The 19,529-nt window shown below is 45.4% G+C and overlaps 1 protein-coding gene across 1 annotated transcript; it reads left to right on the top strand.

Annotated features, from left to right (window-relative positions):
- The first annotated feature begins 7,073 nt into the window (after positions 1-7,073).
- On the top strand, positions 7,074-10,036 carry LOC120029481 (myozenin-1-like). The gene is made up of 5 exons (XM_038974720.1): positions 7,074-7,155; positions 8,281-8,447; positions 8,541-8,616; positions 9,459-9,639; positions 9,796-10,036. The coding sequence occupies exons 1-5, from the start codon at positions 7,074-7,076 to the stop codon at positions 10,034-10,036; spliced, it is 747 nt and encodes a 248-aa protein (XP_038830648.1).
- The last annotated feature ends 9,493 nt before the right edge of the window (positions 10,037-19,529 follow it).

Here is a 19,529-nt window from a genome sequence, read left to right as displayed (position 1 = left end):
CCATTGTGGCTTTAGCTTGGCAGGCTAACACTATCTCGTGGATTGAAGACGGCCCAGTTGGTCACATAAAGGCCTGAATCTGAAATAGAGATCTGACTCCGTTACAACTATATTGTACTTATTATTGTCATGATTATTGTGATTATATTCTTATTCTGAATATTATAAAATAGCCCGTTTTTTTGGGGGGGGGGGAGCTTCATATGATTGTGTCAGAGTATTGCACAGTAGTACATCAGGATGCATTTGTTAGATGTTTTCCCCACTTCATAAAGTGCACCCTTTATTGTTATAAGGAAGGGAGGTGAGGGGTGGAAGGGGCGGGAGGTAGGAGGTAGTGGTGATGATTTGTCTGATTGTTGATATGCGAGCTGTTAAGTTGTTATTCTGTGGTTCAGAGAAATAAAACTAGACGTGAAACTCTCCAGCTGTCTGTCTGTCTGTCTGTCTCTACCTACAGTGGGGCAAAAAAGTATTTAGTCAGCCACCAATTGTGCAAGTTCTCCCACTTAAAAAGATGAGAGAGGCCTGTAATTTTCATCATAGGTACACTTCAACTATGACAGACAAAATGAGGAAAATAAATCCAGAAAATCACATTGTAGGATTTTTAATGAATTTATTTGCAAATTATGGTGGAAAATAAGTATTTGGTCAATAACAAAAATTTCTCAATACTTTGTTATATACCCTTTGTTGGCAATGACAGAGGTCAAACGTTTTCTGTAAGTCTTCACAAGGTTTTCACACACTGTTGCTGGTATTTTGGCCCATTCCTCCATGCAGAGCTCCTCTAGAGCAGTGATGTTTTGGGGCTGTTGCTGGGCAACATGGACTTTCAACTCCCTCCAAAGGTTTTCTATGGGGTTGAGATCTGGAGACTGGCTAGGCCACTCCAGGACCTTGAAATGCTTCTTACGAAGCCACTCCTTCGTTGCCCGGGCGGTGTGTTTGGGATCATTGTCATGCTGAAAGACCCAGCCACGTTTCATCTTCAATGCCCTTGCTGATGGAAGGAGGTTTTCACTCAAAATCTCACGATACATGGCCCCATTCATTCTGTCCTTTACACGGATCAGTCGTCCTGGTCCCTTTGCAGAAAAACAGCCCCAAAGCATGATGTTTCCACCCTCATGCTTCACAGTAGGTATGGTGTTCTTTGGATGCAACTCAGCATTCTTTTCCTCCAAACACGACAAGTTGAGTTTTTACCAAAAAGTTATATTTTGGTTTCATCTGACCATATGACATTCTCCCAATCTTCTTCTGGATCATCCAAATGCTCTCTAGCAAACTTCAGACGGGCCTGGACATGTACTGGCTTAAGCAGGGGGACACGTCTGGCACTGCAGGATTTGAGTCCCTGGCGGCGTAGTGTGTTACTGATGGTAGGCTTTGTTACTTTGGTCCAAGCTCTCTGCAGGTCATTCACTAGGTCCCCCCGTGTGGTTCTGGGATTTTTGCTCACCGTTCTTGTGATCATTTTGACCCCACGGGGTGAGATCTTGCGTTGAACCCCAGATCGAGGGAGATTATCAGTGGTCTTGTATGTCTTCCATTTCCTAATAATTGCTCCCACAGTTTATTTCTTCAAACCAAGCTGCTTACCTATTGCAGATTCAGTCTTCCCAGCCTGGTGCAGGTCTACAATTTTGTTTCTGGTGTCCTTTGACAGCTCTTTGGTCTTGGCCATAGTGGAGTTTGGAGTGTGACTGTTTGAAGTTGTGGACAGGTGTCTTTTATACTGATAACAAGTTCAAACAGGTGCCATTAATACAGGTAACGAGTGGAGGACAGAGGAGCCTCTTAAAGAAGAAGTTACAGGTCTGTGAGAGCCAGAAATCTTGCTTGTTTGTAGGTGACCAAATACTTATTTTCCACCATAATTTGCAAATAAGTTCATTAAAAATCCTACAATGTGATTTTCTGGATTTTTTCCCCTCATTTTGTCTGTCATAGTTGAAGTGTACCTATGATGAAAATTACAGGCCTCTCTCATCTTTTTAAGTAGGAGAACTTGCACAATTGGTGGCTGACTAAATACTTTTTTGCCCCACTGTATGCCACCAACATCAAGCCACCGTTGCGGACCCCGACGTCTTGCTCCCAGACAAACTAAACAGCTTCTTTGCTCGCTTTGAGGACAATACAGTGCCACCGACACGGCCCGCTACCAAAACCAGCGGGCTCTCCTTCACCGCAGCCAACGTGAGTAAAACATATAAACGTGTTAACCCTCGCAAGGCTGCCGGCCCAGACGGCATCCCTAGCCGCGTCCTCAGAGCATGCGCAGACCAGCTGGCTGATATGTTTACGGACATATTCAATCAATCCCTATCCCAGTCTGCTGTTCCCATATGCTTCAAGAGGGCCACCATTGTTCCTGTTCCCAAGAAAGCTAAGGTAACTGAGCTAAACGACTATCGCCCCGTAGCACTCACTTCCGTCATCATGAAGTGCTTTGAGAGACTAGTCAAGGATCATATCACCTCCACCCTACCTGACACCCTAGACCCACTCCAATTTGCTTACCGCCCCAATAGGTTCACAGACGACGCAATCGCAATCACACTGCACACTGCCCTAACCCATCTGGACAAGAGGAATACCTATGTAAGAATGCTGTTCATCGTCTACAGCTCAGCATTTAACACCATAGTACCCTCCAAACTCGTCATCAAGCTCGAGACCCTGGGTCTCAACACCGCCCTGTGCAACTGGGTCCTGGACTTTCTGACGGGCCGCCCCCAGGTGGTGAGGGTAGAAAACAACATCTCCACCCCGCTGATCCTCAACACTGGGGCCCCACAAGGGTGCGTTCTCACCCCTCTCCTGTACTCCCTGTTCACCCATGACTGCGTGGCCATGCACGCCTCCAACTCAATCATCAACTTTGCAGACGACACTACAGTGGTAGGCTTGATTACCAACAACGACGAGACGGCCTACAGGGAGGTGGTGAGGGCCCTCAGAGTGTGGTGTCAGGAAAATAACCTCTCACTCAACGTCAACAAAACAAAGGAGATGATCGTGGACTACAGGAAACAGCAGAGGGAGCAGCCCCCCATCCACATCGACGGGACAATAGTGGAGAAGGTGGAACGTTTTATGTTCCTCGGTGCATTTTACAGATGCACAATCGAGAGCATCCTGTCGGGCTGTATCACCGCCTGGTATGGCAACTGCTCTGCCCACAACCGTAAGACTCTCCAGAGGGTAGTGAGGTCTGCACAGCGCATCACCGGGGGCAAACTACCTGCCCTCCAGGACACCTGCACCACCCGATGTCACAGGAAGGCCAAAAAGATCATCAAGGACAACAACCAGCCGAGCCACTGCCTGTTCACCCCGCTATCATCCAGAAGGCGAGGTCAGTACAGGTGCATCAAAGCTGGGACAGAGAGACTGAAAAACAGCTTCTATCTCAAGGCCATCAGACTGTTAAACAGCCATCACTAACATTGAGTGGCTGCTGCCAACATACTGACTCAAATCTCTAGCCACCTAATAATTCAAAATTGTTTGTAATAAATGTATCACTAGTCACTTTAAACAATGTCACTTTATATCATGTTTACATACCCTACATTACTCATATGTATATACTGTATTCTATACCATCTACTGCATCTTGCCTACGGCGTTCGGCCATCACTCATCCATATATTTATATGTACATATTATTTTTCATTCCTTTACACTTGTGTGTATAAGGTAGTTGTTGGGAAATTGTTAGATTACTTGTTAGATATTACTGCATGGTCGGAACTAGAAGCACAAGCATTTCGCTACACTCGCATTAACATCTGCTAACCATGTGTATGTGACCAATACAATACAATTTAATTTGATTTTGAATATGAAGGACTGGGTAAGAGTTGTATTATGATCATATGGGACCGTCCCTACCTTCATCCACTTGTGGTAATAACTGGTACTGAACTCAGTCCTGTGGCTCTCTTGGCGTTAGGCCCTTTTTGAATCTTCATACGCTAACTATCACGAGCGCCCCTCCTATTTTTAGTCCTGTTAATCTCCAGTCGTCTGGTTGAGTGCTGAGTGCTGGACTCTAAACACTGATACATTTGACAATGTTATTAGAGTAAAGACATCAGAAGAATCAATTCGCTCTCTATCTCCCCCCTCACTCTCTATGTCCCCTCCATCTCGCTCTCTATGTCCCTGTCTCTCTCCCCCCTCACTTTCTATGTCCACCTCCTCCACTCTCTATGTCCCCCCTCACTCTCTATGTCCCCCCCCTCTCGCTCTCTATGTCCCCGTCTCCCCCCCTCACTCTCTATGTCCCCCTTCCCACCCCTCACTCTCTATGTCCCCATCTCTCTCCCCCTTCTCACTCTCTATGTCCCCGTCTCTCTCCCCCCTCTCAACCTCTATGTCCCCGTCTCTCTCCCCCCCTCTCACTCTCTATGTCCCCGTCTCCCCCCCTCTCACTCTCTATGTCCCCGTCCCCCCCCCTCTCGCTCTCTTGGTGGTCAGTTGTGTAACAGAGATCTGATTGATATGGGGACACAGACACCTGTTTAGTCTAAAGGTGTAAATCCTGTCTGAAGGATGGACTGGACACTTCAGTATGGTGAGAAACACACTGCTCAGGGAGCGGAGGGAAGCGGGATAAGGAATTATTATCTTATATTAAATTAATTATTTCTCTATCCTCTATTACGTTATTCCTCCCTCCCTTTTCACACACACCCCTTAAAATCTCTCTCTCTCTTTCTCTCTCTCTCTCTCCTGGTCTATACATAGACCTCAGGAGCATCTGAGAGATAGTATCAGTCTCCTCGTAGACCCTTAAGAAGCTCCTAGCCCACCTGAACCCTTAACCTCCACCCACCCACCCAGGCCTCCATAGCCCAGCTCCTTCCTGTGCTAGGGTTTCACTCCCTCTTGGGTGTAGAGGAGGGGAGGCACTTGGACACTCTCTTGAATACTTTCAACTCTTCTCCTTCTTTCCTTCTTCTCTAATTCCTGAGGATTCTACTGAGGTAAGGCTGAGTTTGTGACATCACTGCCCACGCAATCCCACACACACACAGTCTTTCACACACACACACACACACACACACACACACACACACACACACACACACACACACACACACACACAAGCAGTACATGTCTGTGGCTTATATTGTTGTGATAATAGGGAAATGATGCAGGACTGATACAGGTCTAAATGTCACCAGGGTAGGGTCAAGCTACCAGGCAGGGAGTGAATTGAGCTATATACCAATTGGAGAGTTGATTGAACATGGGTTTATGCCAGGCAGGGCCTGCACTGTGCTAGGCTGTGCTGTGCCAGGCAGAGAAGTCCCCGTCAGTGTGAATCATGTGTCATCCACCATATGGCAGCGTATCATATCACATCATAAAATGAATGAATAAATGTATCAACGGCATCGTTTCACATCAGCTAGTAGCTGCATGGATTATGCAACGCTGGCTGACTGATAAACTCTTCAACACTTACTCGATACACCTTTGACAGCCCCGTGTTAAATCATCGGGTACTAAGTTGAAGGACGACATGGTCAGTGAATGCAAACTATGCTGTTGACCTGCTTGTTCCCGAAACCATTCCCATTCCATGTTCCATCAGAACAGAGTGAGTTAGGAATGTGAGGTTGATGAGCGGCAGGTAGCCTAGTGGTTAAGAGCGTTGGACCAGTAACCGAAAGGTCGCTGGTTTGAATCCCCATCTGACTAGGTGAAGAATGTGTCTATATAACCCTAATTCCTCCTGTAAATACCTCTGGAGAAAAGTGTCTGCAAAAAAAATGAATGGAAAGAGAGATTATCTGGGGACTTCTAGAGGAGGAGCGGAGTGTTTTGGGAATTGGGATGTTTGGGAATGTGCTGACTGACTATGTTTATTGTCCTCCGGTGGGATTTATCGGCAGCTAAAACAGGAATAGTGAGCGGGACAGGAGTCCCTTCTGCTTGGGGTAACCAGACATTCAGGATCACGTTCTCCTGAAGTTGGGGGACTTTTCCCAACGCTAACCCAGCAGGAGCTCCATAAGCCTGGCGTTCTCCCACCTCAGCGGGAGCAATATTTAAATGTTGACCTGTAATTGATTGTCTTTATTGTGTACAATATAGGCAATCCATTTTATATACAGTACCAGTCAAAAGTTCGGACACAGCTACTCATAGGTTTATTTTTTATTTTTACTATTTTCTATATTGTAGAAAAACAGTGAAGACATCAAAACTATGAAATAACACATATAGAATCATGCAGAAACTAAAAAAGTGTTAAACAAATCAAAATGTATTTTATATTTGAGATTCTTAAAAGTAGCCACCCTTTGCCTTGATGACAGCTTTGCACGGTCTTGGCATTCGCTCAACCAGCTTCACGAGGAATGCTTTTCCAACAGTCTTGAAGGAGTTCCCACATATGCTGAGCACTTGTTGGCTGCTTTTCCTTCACTATGCGGCCCTTCTCATCCCAAACCTTCTCAATTGGGTTAAGGTCAGGTGATTGTAGGGGCTAGGTCATCTGATGCAGCACTCCATCACTCTCCTTCTTGGTCAAATAGTTTGACATACATTTTAAAGTGAAAAATCTTAGTTCAGCATTACTCTGTCACTGTGGAATTGCCCTGTGTGTGTGTGTGTGTGTGTGTGTGTGTGTGTGTGTGTGTGTGTGTGTGTGTGTGTGTGTGTGTGTGTGTGTGTGTGTGTGTGTGTGTGTGTGTGTGTGTGTGTGTGTGTGTGTGTGTGTGTGAGTGGTGACAGTAGCACTCAACAGAGCTGCTGTGGAACATGTAGTAATAATAGCTACAGGGTGTTGGATTCCAGCAGGAGCTTCAATTACAGCAGATTAAACCAATTACACCAACTACAGTATGGAATATAGACCCACAGGCCCAGAGCCTCAGAGTAATGGTTCCCTAGAAACCTAAAACCTTTCCTTATCGGGTCAGTTATGTATCATCATCATCATCATCATTATCAGTCTGATTGGGATTGGTGGATGTCACCGATCGCTCTGTGATTGGCTGTTGATTTGAACTGTGTATTTCTGATTGGTGCAGGCTCTAGTCATGCCTCTCTCAACTCCCGCCCCCCCAAAGAGGAAGAAGGCCAACAAGATCATTACTGATCTGACCAACATCACCCAGGACGGTATGACGCATGCACGCGCACACACACCCACGCGCACACACACACACACACACACACAGACCACACACACACAGTCCTGATTTACAAGGTACTGCAAGCTACAGCTCTCAGCACAGGATTGCTTTGCCAGCCTTGTGTGTGTGTGTGTGTGTGTGTGTGTGTGTGTGTGTGTGTGTGTGTGTGTGTGTGTGTGTGTGTGTGTGTGTGTGTGTGTGTGTGTGTGTGTGTGTGTGTGTGTGTGTGTGTATATTGTGTGGCTGGGCTCCAGGTGTTATGAGTGATATCAGAGAGTGTGTAGCGGATGATGAGTAGAACGTTTTACGGGGACGAGAGCAGACCAGCCAGCCATCTGTAAAACACATTTGACACTTTTATCAGAGAGAGAGAGAGATAGGGAATAGGGGGAGAGAGAGAGAAAGAGATATAGGGAATATGGAGAGAGAGAGAAAGAGAAAGAGATATAGCGAATAGGGAGAGAGAGAGAGAGAGAAAGAGATATAGGGAATAGGGAGAGAGAGAGAGAAAGAGATATAGGGAATAGGGAGAGAGAGAGAGAGAGAGAGAGAGATAGGGAATAGGGAGAGAGAGAGAGAGAAAGAGATATAGGGAATAGGGAGAGAGAGAGAGAGATATAGAGAATAGGGAGAGAGAGAGAGAGAAAGAGATATAGGGAATAGGGAGAGAGAGAGAGATATAGGGAATAGGGAGAGAGAGAGAGAGAAAGAGATATAGGGAATAGGGAGAGAGAGAGAGAGAGAGACAGAAGGACCATATAACATTTGAATATTTCCACCTTTGCTCTCATATTGGTTAAGTTGGAATTTTCGCCATGTTGTTCGCAGCTATCTGCACTTTCAGATCAACAGTGCTTAGGAGTTGGGAGTTTAGACTAGAGGATAGGGGAGGGGGTGAAAGAGTTAGTGGTGATATGGGTCTGGGAAGAGAATATTGATTGATAATTGAATGGATTAATATAGCCCGTCTCCAGTGCTCAAATCACTTTACATAGTAAAGGTGGGACTGTGATGCTTTGTGAACTTAGCATTGGAATCAATGCAATCAGGGATATGTAAATTACAGTACATGTCATCTCATTCAATGACATTGTGTTTCCCCCTTCTACAGATGAAGAATCGGACCCCGAGGCATCAGAGTTTGATCTGGGCACTAAGATCAAGACTCCTAAAGACACCATGCTGGAGGAATTGTCTCTTATGACCAACAAGGGATCCAAGATGTTCAGGAGGAGACAACAGAGGGTGGAGCGCTTCATCGTCACCAACGAGAATATGGTGGGGGAGAGGGGGGTGGGGGTTGGTGTAAGGGTACATGTGTGTGTGTGTGTGCTGATCTGGCTGTGTGTGTGTGTGTCCTGTCTCCTCTAGCAGAATCTCCAGAGCCTAGTTCCGTCCCTGGGTTGTGAAATGATGGCCCCACCACCCGAGCCTGAACCTGAGCACGGTAGGCTTTGCACTTTTAGGACTTCTCAATTAAGTTCTATTGTACCAAGCTGTACTGAACAAAAATATGAACGATACATTCAACAATTTAAAAGATTTTAACGATTTTACAGTTCATAGAAGGAAATCAGTCAATTGAAATAAATACATTTGGCCCTAACCTATGGATTTCACATGACTGGGTAGGGGTGCAGTCATGGGTGGGCCTGGGAGGGTATATGCCCACCCACTGGGAAGCCAGGCCCAACCAATCAGAATGAGGCTGGCGTGGTTACACGTGGTCTGCGGTTGTGAGGCTTATGGTAGAGAAATTAACATGAAATGATCTTGCAACAACTTTGCTGGACATTCCTGCATTCAGCATGCCAATTGCACTCTCCCTCAAAACTTGAGACATTGTGTTTGTGTGACAAAACTGAATATTTCAGAGTGGCCTTTTATTGTCCCCCAGCACAAGGTGCACCTGTGTAACGATCATGCTGTTTAATCAGCTTCTTGATATGCCACACCTGTCATGGATTATCTTGGCAAAGGAGAAATGCTCACTAACCGGGATGTAAACACATTTGTGCACAACATTTGAGAGAAGAAGCTTTTTGTGCGTTTGGACAATTTCTGGGATCTTTTATTTCAGCTCATGAAAAATGTGACCAACACTTTACATGTTGCGTTTATATGTTTATATGTTTATATGTTTGTTCAGTGTAAATCAAGCACACCTCATGTATGTAAAACTATTTGACATTCATATGTATTGAAGCGTGTTCTGACGTCAGCACCAGGAAAACTTACACACAAGCGAAAAACAGTGAGACGATGTCATGTTTATCTCCCCCACAGTAGAGGAGGAGGTGTTGGATAAGGAGGCGGAGAAAGAGAAGAGGAGGCAGCAGTATGTGCGTACTTATGTGTCTCCATGGGAACGGGCCATGAGGGGAGACGAGTCTCTGACTGCCACCATGCACCACTGCATGGCTGGACCACACCCCCCCCACGAAATGCCCAAGTTTAAGAGCTTCAACAGGTAACGCACACACATTCACATGCACACAAACACGCACGCACATACACACCTGTCGAAAATAACCAGATTCAAGACCTTCAGCAGGTTACTGCTGATGCGTTTATGACTATGCAGACATGTATTTTGTACGTTATGATATTAATATTTGATTGACAGGTCGGCCATGCCTTATGGCGGCTCCGAGAAGGCGGGAGGCCACATGACCTTCGAGCCTCCTGAGATCCTATTCGCCCCATTGGAGCTGGAGCCTCTCCCTTCCCTGCAGGCGGACATTAGGTCCCGCCCCTCGTTCAACCGCACCCCCATCGGTTGGGTGTGCAACCCGGAGGACAACTCACACATCCACATGCAGTTGGACAACATGCCTCCCTTCGACGGCGAGACGGACAATCTGTAGACACACACACACACGCACGGACGCACACACACACACACACACACACACACACACACACACACACACACACACACACACACACACACACACACACACACACACACACACACACACACACACACACACACACACACAGAGGTACTGTAGCCACACACTGATGTAGACACACACTGAGGTACTGTAGACACACAGTGATGTACTGTAGACACACACTGAGGTACTGTAGACACACACTGAGGTACTGTAGACACACACTGATGTACTGTAGACACACAGTGATGTACTGTAGACACACACTGAGGTACTGTAGACACACACTGATGTACTGTAGACACACACTGATGTAGACACACTGATGTACTGTAGACACACACTGAGGTACTGTAGACACACACTGATGTATTGTCGACACACACTGGTGTATTGTCGACACACATTGGTGTATTGTAGACACACACTGATGTATTGTAGACACACACTGAGGTACTGTAGACACACACTGATGTACTGTAGACACACACTGATGTAGACACACACTGAGGTACTGTAGACACACACTGAGGTACTGTAGACACACACTGAGGTACTGTAGACACACACTGATGTAGACACACACTGATGTACTGTAGACACACACTGATGTAGACACACACTGAGGTACTGTAGACACACACTGAGGTACTGTAGACACACACTGAGGTACTGTAGACACACACTGATGTAGACACACACTGAGGTACTGTAGACACACACTGATGTATTGTCGACACACACTGATGTATTGTCGACACACACTGATGTAGACACACGCCGCATGTGACAAATACAATTTGATTTGATTTATTTGCGTGAAACATAAATGGCTGAAGAGAAAAGAGACAGAAGATGATGGTGATGATCAAATCAAATCAACTCAACGTTTATTGGCCGCGTACACAGATTTGCAGGTGTTATGGCAGATGCAGGGAAATCCTTCTGTCACTAGCTCCTGCAGTAAAATAGAATGTGTCGCAAACACTGCATAATACAAATACACAAATAACCCCCAAAATCTAAACGAGAAGTCAAGTAGTAACAATCCAAGTAGATAAGGTGATGTGATGATGAAGATGATATGACAATAACTTGGACAGTTGTACATGTAGCCTCGACACTGTAGACATTATAGACACACCTGATGTTTCCAGCAAACTCTGTATTTTATCCAATAAACCTTTCCCTGTACAGAAATCCTGGCTGATGAACTCTGCTTATTTGCAATTGATCACTATCCCCTCAACACATTAGAATTCAGGTCTGCTCTGCTACAGTAGCTATTGCCATGACGTAATTGGTACATTATCACCAAGGCAGTTCCGCTCATTGACCGGTAGAGGGCGGCAAGGAGCTATTCATTCCCACAGGCTGACGTCACTCACTGTAAGTGAGCTCGGGAAAACCGGCCAGCTATCGCGAGAGCAGGGTGCCGCGGCCGCAGCACTGGATGGAAGGTTGGATTGAGCGCTTCTCTTCTTCTCCCTCTCCTCTCCCTCGTTCTTTTTTACCGGGACAGCACGAGACTGGAACGGGACACGAACGGGACCTGAGGTGAGCACGCACAGTTTAAACTCCATCTACGAGAGATTAAGGCAGGGACACGGGGTACTCATTCACCAGTAAAGAACGCACGCGGCAAAGTCAGTTCGAAAGGATGTGCGTGTTTCCGCGCGGCCAGATGTCATCTACTGTGCGTAGGTTTTGCTCTCTCTCTCTCTCTCTCTCTCTCTCTCTCTCTCTCTCTCTCTCTCTCTCTCTCTCTCTCTCTCTCTCTCTCTCTCTCTCTCTCTCTCTCCAGTGTTTACGCAGCGCTGCATGGTTCATATGGTTGAAATGGATGTAATCGATGTCCTTTACGCAGGTAGCTCAGAGGCACACACACTGGCAGCATCAGCATCTCCACGAGTGTGGCTTTGTGCATCATTACCATAATTTTAGAACAGGTGGAGATTCAGAGGACCAGATTGACACTTTCAGAGTTGGTAGATATTGTATAGATACCTAATACTTTAAACGGATTATTGGAACTTGCTTATAAACCTTTCCGTTAGGTTATTATATTTTATTACAGCTGGTTTGTGTTAGCCTTTAACGGCCCTGGTGACTTGTTGATAGAAAGCCAACCGCAGCCCCGGTATTGATTTACCGCTGCGGTTTGGTCTCTATGATAGATTATGTTGGCTGTTACTCTTCATACCAGCACGAGGACACCCCTGCTGCGAGCACACACACACACACACACACACACACACACACACACACACACACACACACACACACACACACACACACACACACGCACACGCACACAGCTCTTTACAATGCATGTACTGACACCTTGCTGCGGTCTGGACCAAGCATGGCTCTCTCTGGCATTCTCTCTCTCTCACGCTCTCTCTCGCTCTCGGTCTCTCTCTCTCGCCACTCAGCAGAACAGAGTGGTAGCAGTTAGCAGACCAGACAGTGGGTTGAAGAGAAATATGTGGTCAGGTAGAACTGATGTAATTCCACTTTGGTTTGGAGACTGTAGTTAAATCCTGATAGGCTGGTTTTGGCTTATTGTTGTGACTGTTGTTTATTGCTGGAGGAAAGGACAGGGATATAGAGGAGGAGGGGAAATGGGGAGAGGACAGGAGAAGAGGTGTCTACTTTTTCATTCACTCTCCTTCCTTCCTTCCTTCCTTCCTTCCTTCCTTCCTTCCTTCCTTCCTTCCTTCCTTCCTTCCTTCCTTCCTTCCTTCCTTCCTTCCTTCCTTCCTTCCTTCCTTCCTAGCCTCTCTCTCTCTCTCGCTCTCTCTCTCTCTCTCTCTCTCTCTCTCTCTGTCCCTCTTTATCCCTCTCTCCCCCTAATCTGTGAATAGTAGAACGTGTGAGGGTTAGTGTGCGTTTTGAATTACATTATGTAAGAGAATATATTAACATATTCTCATATTCTCAGCCTTTTTAATCATCCTCATAGAAGGTCTGTGTGCATGTGCACGTGCCTGATAATATGTGCGTGTGAGTCAGGTGTGTGTGTGTGTCTTTATAAGGTAGAGTAAAGTACATACTGTATAAGCTGGGGGGAAATGACCTTGAGGGGGTGTTTGAGTCTTAGATCACTCTTCTACTCTCTGTCACACGCATCCATATGTACTGTATATACACACGCACGAGTCACGACACACATGCACGCACACGCGCGCGCCGTGTTAGTGACTCCTGCGTAGGCTACTTTGACCAATAACAGTTCAATGCATTTCCGGAGTCAATAGAACTACTACTTCATAGTGAGAGTTCATTGTGAAAGTATGGGATGTCCTGAGAGGCCGCTTGACATTGGCCTAACTCTCTAATTGTGATTGCACTCTGAAGCTGTGTGTGTCTGGATATGAATTCAAATAGATTTCTAGAAAACAATGGAGTTTAAGGGGGGAATGTTCTTGTTCCATGAATGAAATGTTCTAAAATGGAGTGTTCCGTATGTAATGTCTGAATAGAGCTTCAGAGAGGGGCTGGTTCTAGAGAATTACTGAGAGAGAGAAAGAGAGAGAGAGGACCCTAGCCAGCAAACCTCTGAGAATTACTGAAGAAAGAGAGAGAGAGAGGGCGAGGGAAAGGGAAAGAAACAGTGAGAGAGAAAGAGCGAGAGTGGGGAGAATGAACTCTGGGTTCTCCCCGTTGTCAACCAGTGCTATTTGAAGCTATAACCCAGCTACGGCGCATGCGTGTGTGTGTCAGTGCGGAGAGACTTGAGATAGGGAGACTTAAGGAAAGGGAGAGAGCGAGAGACAAAGATGGATGAAGGAATGGATGAGAAGGGAGCACAGAGGTCAGAATGAGAGAGAGAATGAAGTATTTCAGCGGATTGGAGTTTAAAAAAGAGACCTAGGAGCCAGGCCATTGGAAATCCAACTTTAGTTGTTTCCTTTTCTTGTAGGGCTCCAAAGAGCAAAATGCCAAAATCTTGAAAACCAATAAAGTAGATTCACCAAAAGCAAACACTGGCCTGTGGGCTAGACCAGGGATTCTCAAACTTCTTGGGGTGGGGGACTCCTTTTGTGATAGCAAATTCATCAGGAACCCCCTCATAATCAGAACACAACTCAAGTGCAAAATAAATAGCCTACTAGGATTTTTACTACGACGTCAGCAGTGCGTGGCTGGACAAACCGTGGTCACGTCCCCCTGCTTAGACGTTGTGTGCGTAAACCAATGGTTGCATGCCACGTCATCGACTGTGTCATCGACTGACATATCGCTGTAACACATGATGTGGTTAGCTGATACTTAAAATACCTATCCAGGTGTTGTAAGGTCTGGCAGGTAACAGCAATGCCTGGGCAGAGGAACGTGCCTCAAGTTTCGGGCCCGGAGAAAGAACATTTAAAAGGCCCGCATCTTGGCATTTGGAGAGAAAATGTAGCAGTTTTCAAGCCAATTTCCTGCAATTCTATACATTTTTTCTTGGGGCAGAGAGAATTTTTGTTGTTGAAACTTTAAAGATACACTATATATACAAAGGTATGTGAACACAGCTTCAAATGAGTGGATTTGTATGAAATCAAGCACACAGCTATTCAATCTCCATAGACAAACATTGGCAGTAGAATGGCCCGTACTGAAGAGGTCAGTGACTTTCAACGTGGCACCGTCATAGGATGCTGCCTTTCCAACAAGTCCGTTTTTCAAATTTCTGCCCTGCTAGAGCTGCCCTGGTCAATTGTAAGTACTGTTATTGTAAAGTGGAAACGTCTAGGAGAAACAAAGGCTCAGCCGCGAAGTGGTAGGCCACACAAGCTCACAGAATGGGACCGTTGAGTGCTGAAGTGCGTAACGCGAAAAAATTGTCTGTCCTCGGTTGCAGCACTCACTACCGAGTTCCAAACTGCCTCTGGAAGCAACGTCAGCACAATAACTGTTTGTCAGGAGCTTTATGAAATGGGTTTCCATGGCCGAGCAGCCGCACACAAGCCTAAGATCACCATGCACTATGTCAAGCGTCGGAGTGGTGTAAAGCTTGCCGCCATTGGACTCTGGGGCAGTGGAAACGCGTGATGAATCACGCTTCACCATCTGGCAGTCCGACAGATGAATCTGTGTTTGGCAGATGCCAGGAGAACACTACCTGCCTGTAAAGTTTGGTGGAGGAGGAATAATGCTCTGGGGCTGTTTTTCATGGTTCCGGCTAGGCCCCTTAGTTCCAATGAAGGGAAATCTTAACGCTACAGCATGCAATGGCATTCTAGACAATTCTGTGCTTCCAAATTTGTGGCAACAATTTGGGGACGGCCCTTTTCTTTTTCAGCATGACAATTGCACAAAGCGAGGTCCATACAGAAATGGTTGATCGAGATCGGTGTGGAAGAACTTGACTGGCCTGCACAGAGCCCTGACCTCAACCCTATCGAACATCTTTGGGATGAATTGGAACGCCGACTGCGAGCCAGGCCTAATCACCCAACATCAGTGCCCGACCTCACTAATGCTCTTGTGGTTGAATGGAAGCAAGTCCCCGCAGTAATTTTCCAACATCTAGTGGAAAGCCTTCCCAGAAGAGTGGAGGCTGTTATAGCAGCAAATGGGGGACCAACTCCATATTAATACCCATAATTTTGGAATGAGATGTTTGAAGAGCAGGTGCCCACATACTTTTGGCCATATAGTATAATATCCTGCAAATCTGCACATTTTACCATAAGGCAGAGAGAACACTTTGCAGTTTTAAAGCTTAAATTACAGTACATTTATGTCAAATACATTTTGGGGAATAGTATTGAGTTTATAAATTGATAATTGATGTAGTACTGTGGATACCAATATCCCTGTAAGCCTCCCAGGCCCATGTTGCCCAGGGTTAAGAATTGTAGATGTAAGAATTGTAATTGTACTGTAGATATTTAATATAAATTGTATTGTATTGTATTACACACTATACACTTATTCCACGGATCCCTTGGCCAAAAGTCTTTTAATCTGTTGTTATTAATATTATTAATATTCATATATATACATATTTTCAAATATGTATATATACACTACCGTTCAAAAGTTTGGGGTCACTTAGAAATGTCCTTATGTTTGAAAGAAAATACCCTTTTTTCCATTAAAATAACATAAAATTGATCAGAAATACAGTGTAGACATTGTTAATGTTGTGAATGACTATTGTAGCTGGAAACGGCAGATTTTTTATGGAATATCTACATAGGCGTACAGAGGCCCATTATCAGCAACCATCACTCCTGTGTTCCAATGGCATGTTGTGTTAGCTAATCCAAGTTTATAATTTTAAAAGGCTAATTGATCATTAGAAAATCCTTTTGCAATTATGTTAGCACAGCTGAAAACTGTTGTTCTGATTAAAGAAGCAATAAAACTGGCCTTCTCTAGACTAGTTGAGTATCTGGAGCATCAGCATTTGTGGGTTTGATTACACAGGCTCAACATGGCCAGAAACAAATAACTTTCTTCTGAAACTCGTCAGTCTATTCTTGTTCTGAGAAATTAAAGCTATTCCATGCCAGAAATTGCCAAGAAACTGAAGATCTCGTACAACGCTGTGTACTATTCCCTAGAAAGACGAGTGGGAGGCCCCGGTGCACAACTGAGCAAGAGGACAAGTACATTAGAGTGTCTAGTTTGAGAAACAGACACCTCACAAGTCCTCAACTGGCAGCTTCATTAAATAGTATCCGCAAAACACCAGTCTCAACGTCAATAGTGAAGAGGCAACTCTGGGATGCTGGCCAGTGTTCCTCTGTCCAGTATCTATGTTATTTTGCCCATCTTAATCTTTTATTTTTATTGGCCAGTCTGAGATATGGCTTTTTCTTTGCAACTCTGCCTCGAAGGCCAGCATTCCGGAGTCGCCTCTTCACTGTTGACGTTGGGACTGGTGTTTTGCGGGTACTATTTGCCAAGAGGTTTTCCTTTTGTCCACCCTTACTTTGTCACAACACAACTGATTGGCTCAAACGCATTAAGAAGGAATGAAATTACGTAAATTAACTTTAAACAGGGCATACCTGTTAATTGAATTGCATTCCAGGTGACTACCTTATGAAGCTGGTTGAGAGAATGCCAAGAGTGTGCAAAGCTGTCATCAAGGCAAAGGGTGGCTACTTTGAAGAATCTCAAATTTTGATTTGTTTAACACTTTTTTGGTTACTACATGATTCCATATGTGTTATTTCATAGTTTTGATGTCTTCACTATTATCCTACAATGTAGAAAATAGTCAAATAAAGAAAAACCCTTGAATGAGTTGGTGTGTCCAAACTTTTGACTGGTACTGAATATATTTGGTAATATTTTGAGATCCGGCCACGGACCCCCTGCACTACCTCATAGACCCACCTGCATAGTGAAAAGGCGTTCAATCAAGCATGCAAATTCTTTCTGGAACGTTCCCTCTTCTGGCGACAGGTAGCCTCATGGTTAAGACTGTTTGGTCAGTAAACAAAAGGTTGCTAGTTTGAATCCCCGAGCTGCTGTTCTGCCCTTGAGCAAGGCATTTAACTCCAAAACAACTCCTCCTAGGTGCTGTAGACCTTGCTTAACACAGTTCCCCGCATTGCTGTGATTCAGAGAGTTAGGGGTTAAATGAAGTAGACACATTTTGCCTGAATGGATTCTTGTTGAGAGAAACTCAGAAAGTAAGATAATGGTCATGTTAGAAAAGGTAAACAAACAGTAAGACATTTAGACGTGGATCAGGCTGTGCATTTTTATCTCCTGATATATTTAGTACTTGACTATGCACCTTTTAAAGGCAATGTTCCGCGTTCGCGGAGACCGCATTCGCGCTGAACACTTCATATGTCGGCTCAATCAGAAATCATCTTTAAATGTCAAGGGAGCTGTAACAAGGATCTAGCGCTGATTGGATTGGATCCCGGCCTGAAAGCAGTGTGGGAGGAGAGCCAGAGAGAGAGGGAGGGCAGGAAAGGGGGATAAAAATAGAGACAGGCTTTAAGACTTGACAATACAATGCAACTCTCAGTAGCTAATTCATGTTATTTGTTACTCTAGTGACCCGCCTGAGTGACCATCGGTTGTTGTTGTTGTTGTTGTCATCTTTGTTGTTGTTTTTGTTGTTGGGGGTGGTTGTGTGTGTGGGGTGCAGCCAGCTGTAAGGGAGGCCATTGTGTGTGTGGACAGTAGATTGTCTTTCACTGTGCTGGCCTGTGGTGTCACCAGCCTCTATCAACTACTACGGTGAGAAGGAGGGGAAAAAGAGGGATAGGGTGAGAACTGGAGCACATCTATGGTGTAGTGACCAATATGGGTGGTGTAGAGTAGGGCATTACGTGTTCATGGTGCTGGACCACAGGGTCTTAGAGTTTGATTGAATATTAGTAATACTCTGACTCACCCTGGCTGCCAGGAACTCTCAACCATCAATACACATCACCACCATCACCACCAGGTTCAGGCTCTGGCCGTGTGTGTGTGTGTGTGTGTGTGTGTGTGTGTGTGTGTGTGTGTGTGTGTGTGTGTGTGTGTGTGTGTGTGTGTGTGTGTGTGTGTGTGTGTGTGTGTGTGTGTGTGTGTGTGTGTGTGTGTGTTGGACCAGTGCAGACTAGTGTGCCGAAGCACATGGTTCGGCTTTTCCCCCACGTGCCTGCAGCTTGGCCTATTTCCATGGTAACTAGCCGAGAAAATGAACACACACACACACAGACAGACATACGCACACACACAAGATCACATCAGTTCAATACTGGATGTTGTTGTTCTTTTGAGTAAAATGTCAATGGGAACATGAACATCACACAAATCCAGTATAAATCCATCTCTAGTTTGTCTCTCTCTCTCTCTCTCTCTCTCTCTCTCTCTCTCTCTCTCTCTCTCTCTCTCTCTCTCTCTCTCTCTCTCTCTCTCTCTCTCTCTCTCTCTCTCTCTCTCTCTCTCTCTCTCTCTCTCTCTCTCTCTCTCTCTCTCTCTCTCTCTCTCTCTCTCTCTCTCTCTCTCTCTCTCTCTCTCTCTCTCTCTCTCTCTCTCTCTCTGCATGCTTGTGTGTTTTAGGCTGTCCAGTGCTGTGGGATCAGGACGTGGTGAGCAAGCTGTTGATTGGAGGGTTGTTTACAGCAGGCCGTGCTTCTCATGGTCACCAGGGGAGAGGGGTTATGTAAGAGAGGATTTCTCTCTCCCCCCTCCCTCTGCTTCTCTGTACATTTCCCTGTTTTGACCCCCCCCCACCTGTGTTCCTCTCTCATTTTCACCCCAAATAATACAGTATAATTACAGTAGGAGAGAGTGATATGCTCCTTGCTCCAATCAACATAGACAAACACTGTTTAGGTGTTAATGTCCTGTAGATGATGTAGTGTTATTAACCGTACACTAAGCACAGCAGAGTGACTGTCCGGAGGGTACACACTGTATCTCTTTTAATGCCCTGTGTCCTGCTGGAGCCATCGCTATAGAAACAGCCCACGCCATCTTACACACACACACACACACACACACACAC

The sequence above is a fragment of the Salvelinus namaycush genome, chromosome 35 (genome assembly GCF_016432855.1).
Source record: "Salvelinus namaycush isolate Seneca chromosome 35, SaNama_1.0, whole genome shotgun sequence".
Classification (NCBI taxonomy): Eukaryota; Metazoa; Chordata; class Actinopteri; order Salmoniformes; family Salmonidae; genus Salvelinus; species Salvelinus namaycush.
The sequence above is the reverse complement of the archived record's forward strand: the minus strand, read 5'-3'. Positions and strand labels throughout refer to the sequence as shown.

Coding starts and splice junctions, on each gene's coding strand:
- LOC120029481 (XM_038974720.1), top strand. CDS start 7,074: ATGCCTCTCTCAACTCCCGCCCCCCCAAAGAGGAAGAAGGCCAACAAG. Junction 8,617..9,458: donor CGAGCCTGAACCTGAGCACG/GTAGGCTTTGCA, acceptor CCCCCACAGTAG/AGGAGGAGGTGTTGGATAAG. Junction 9,640..9,795: donor AAGTTTAAGAGCTTCAACAG/GTAACGCACACA, acceptor TTTGATTGACAG/GTCGGCCATGCCTTATGGCG.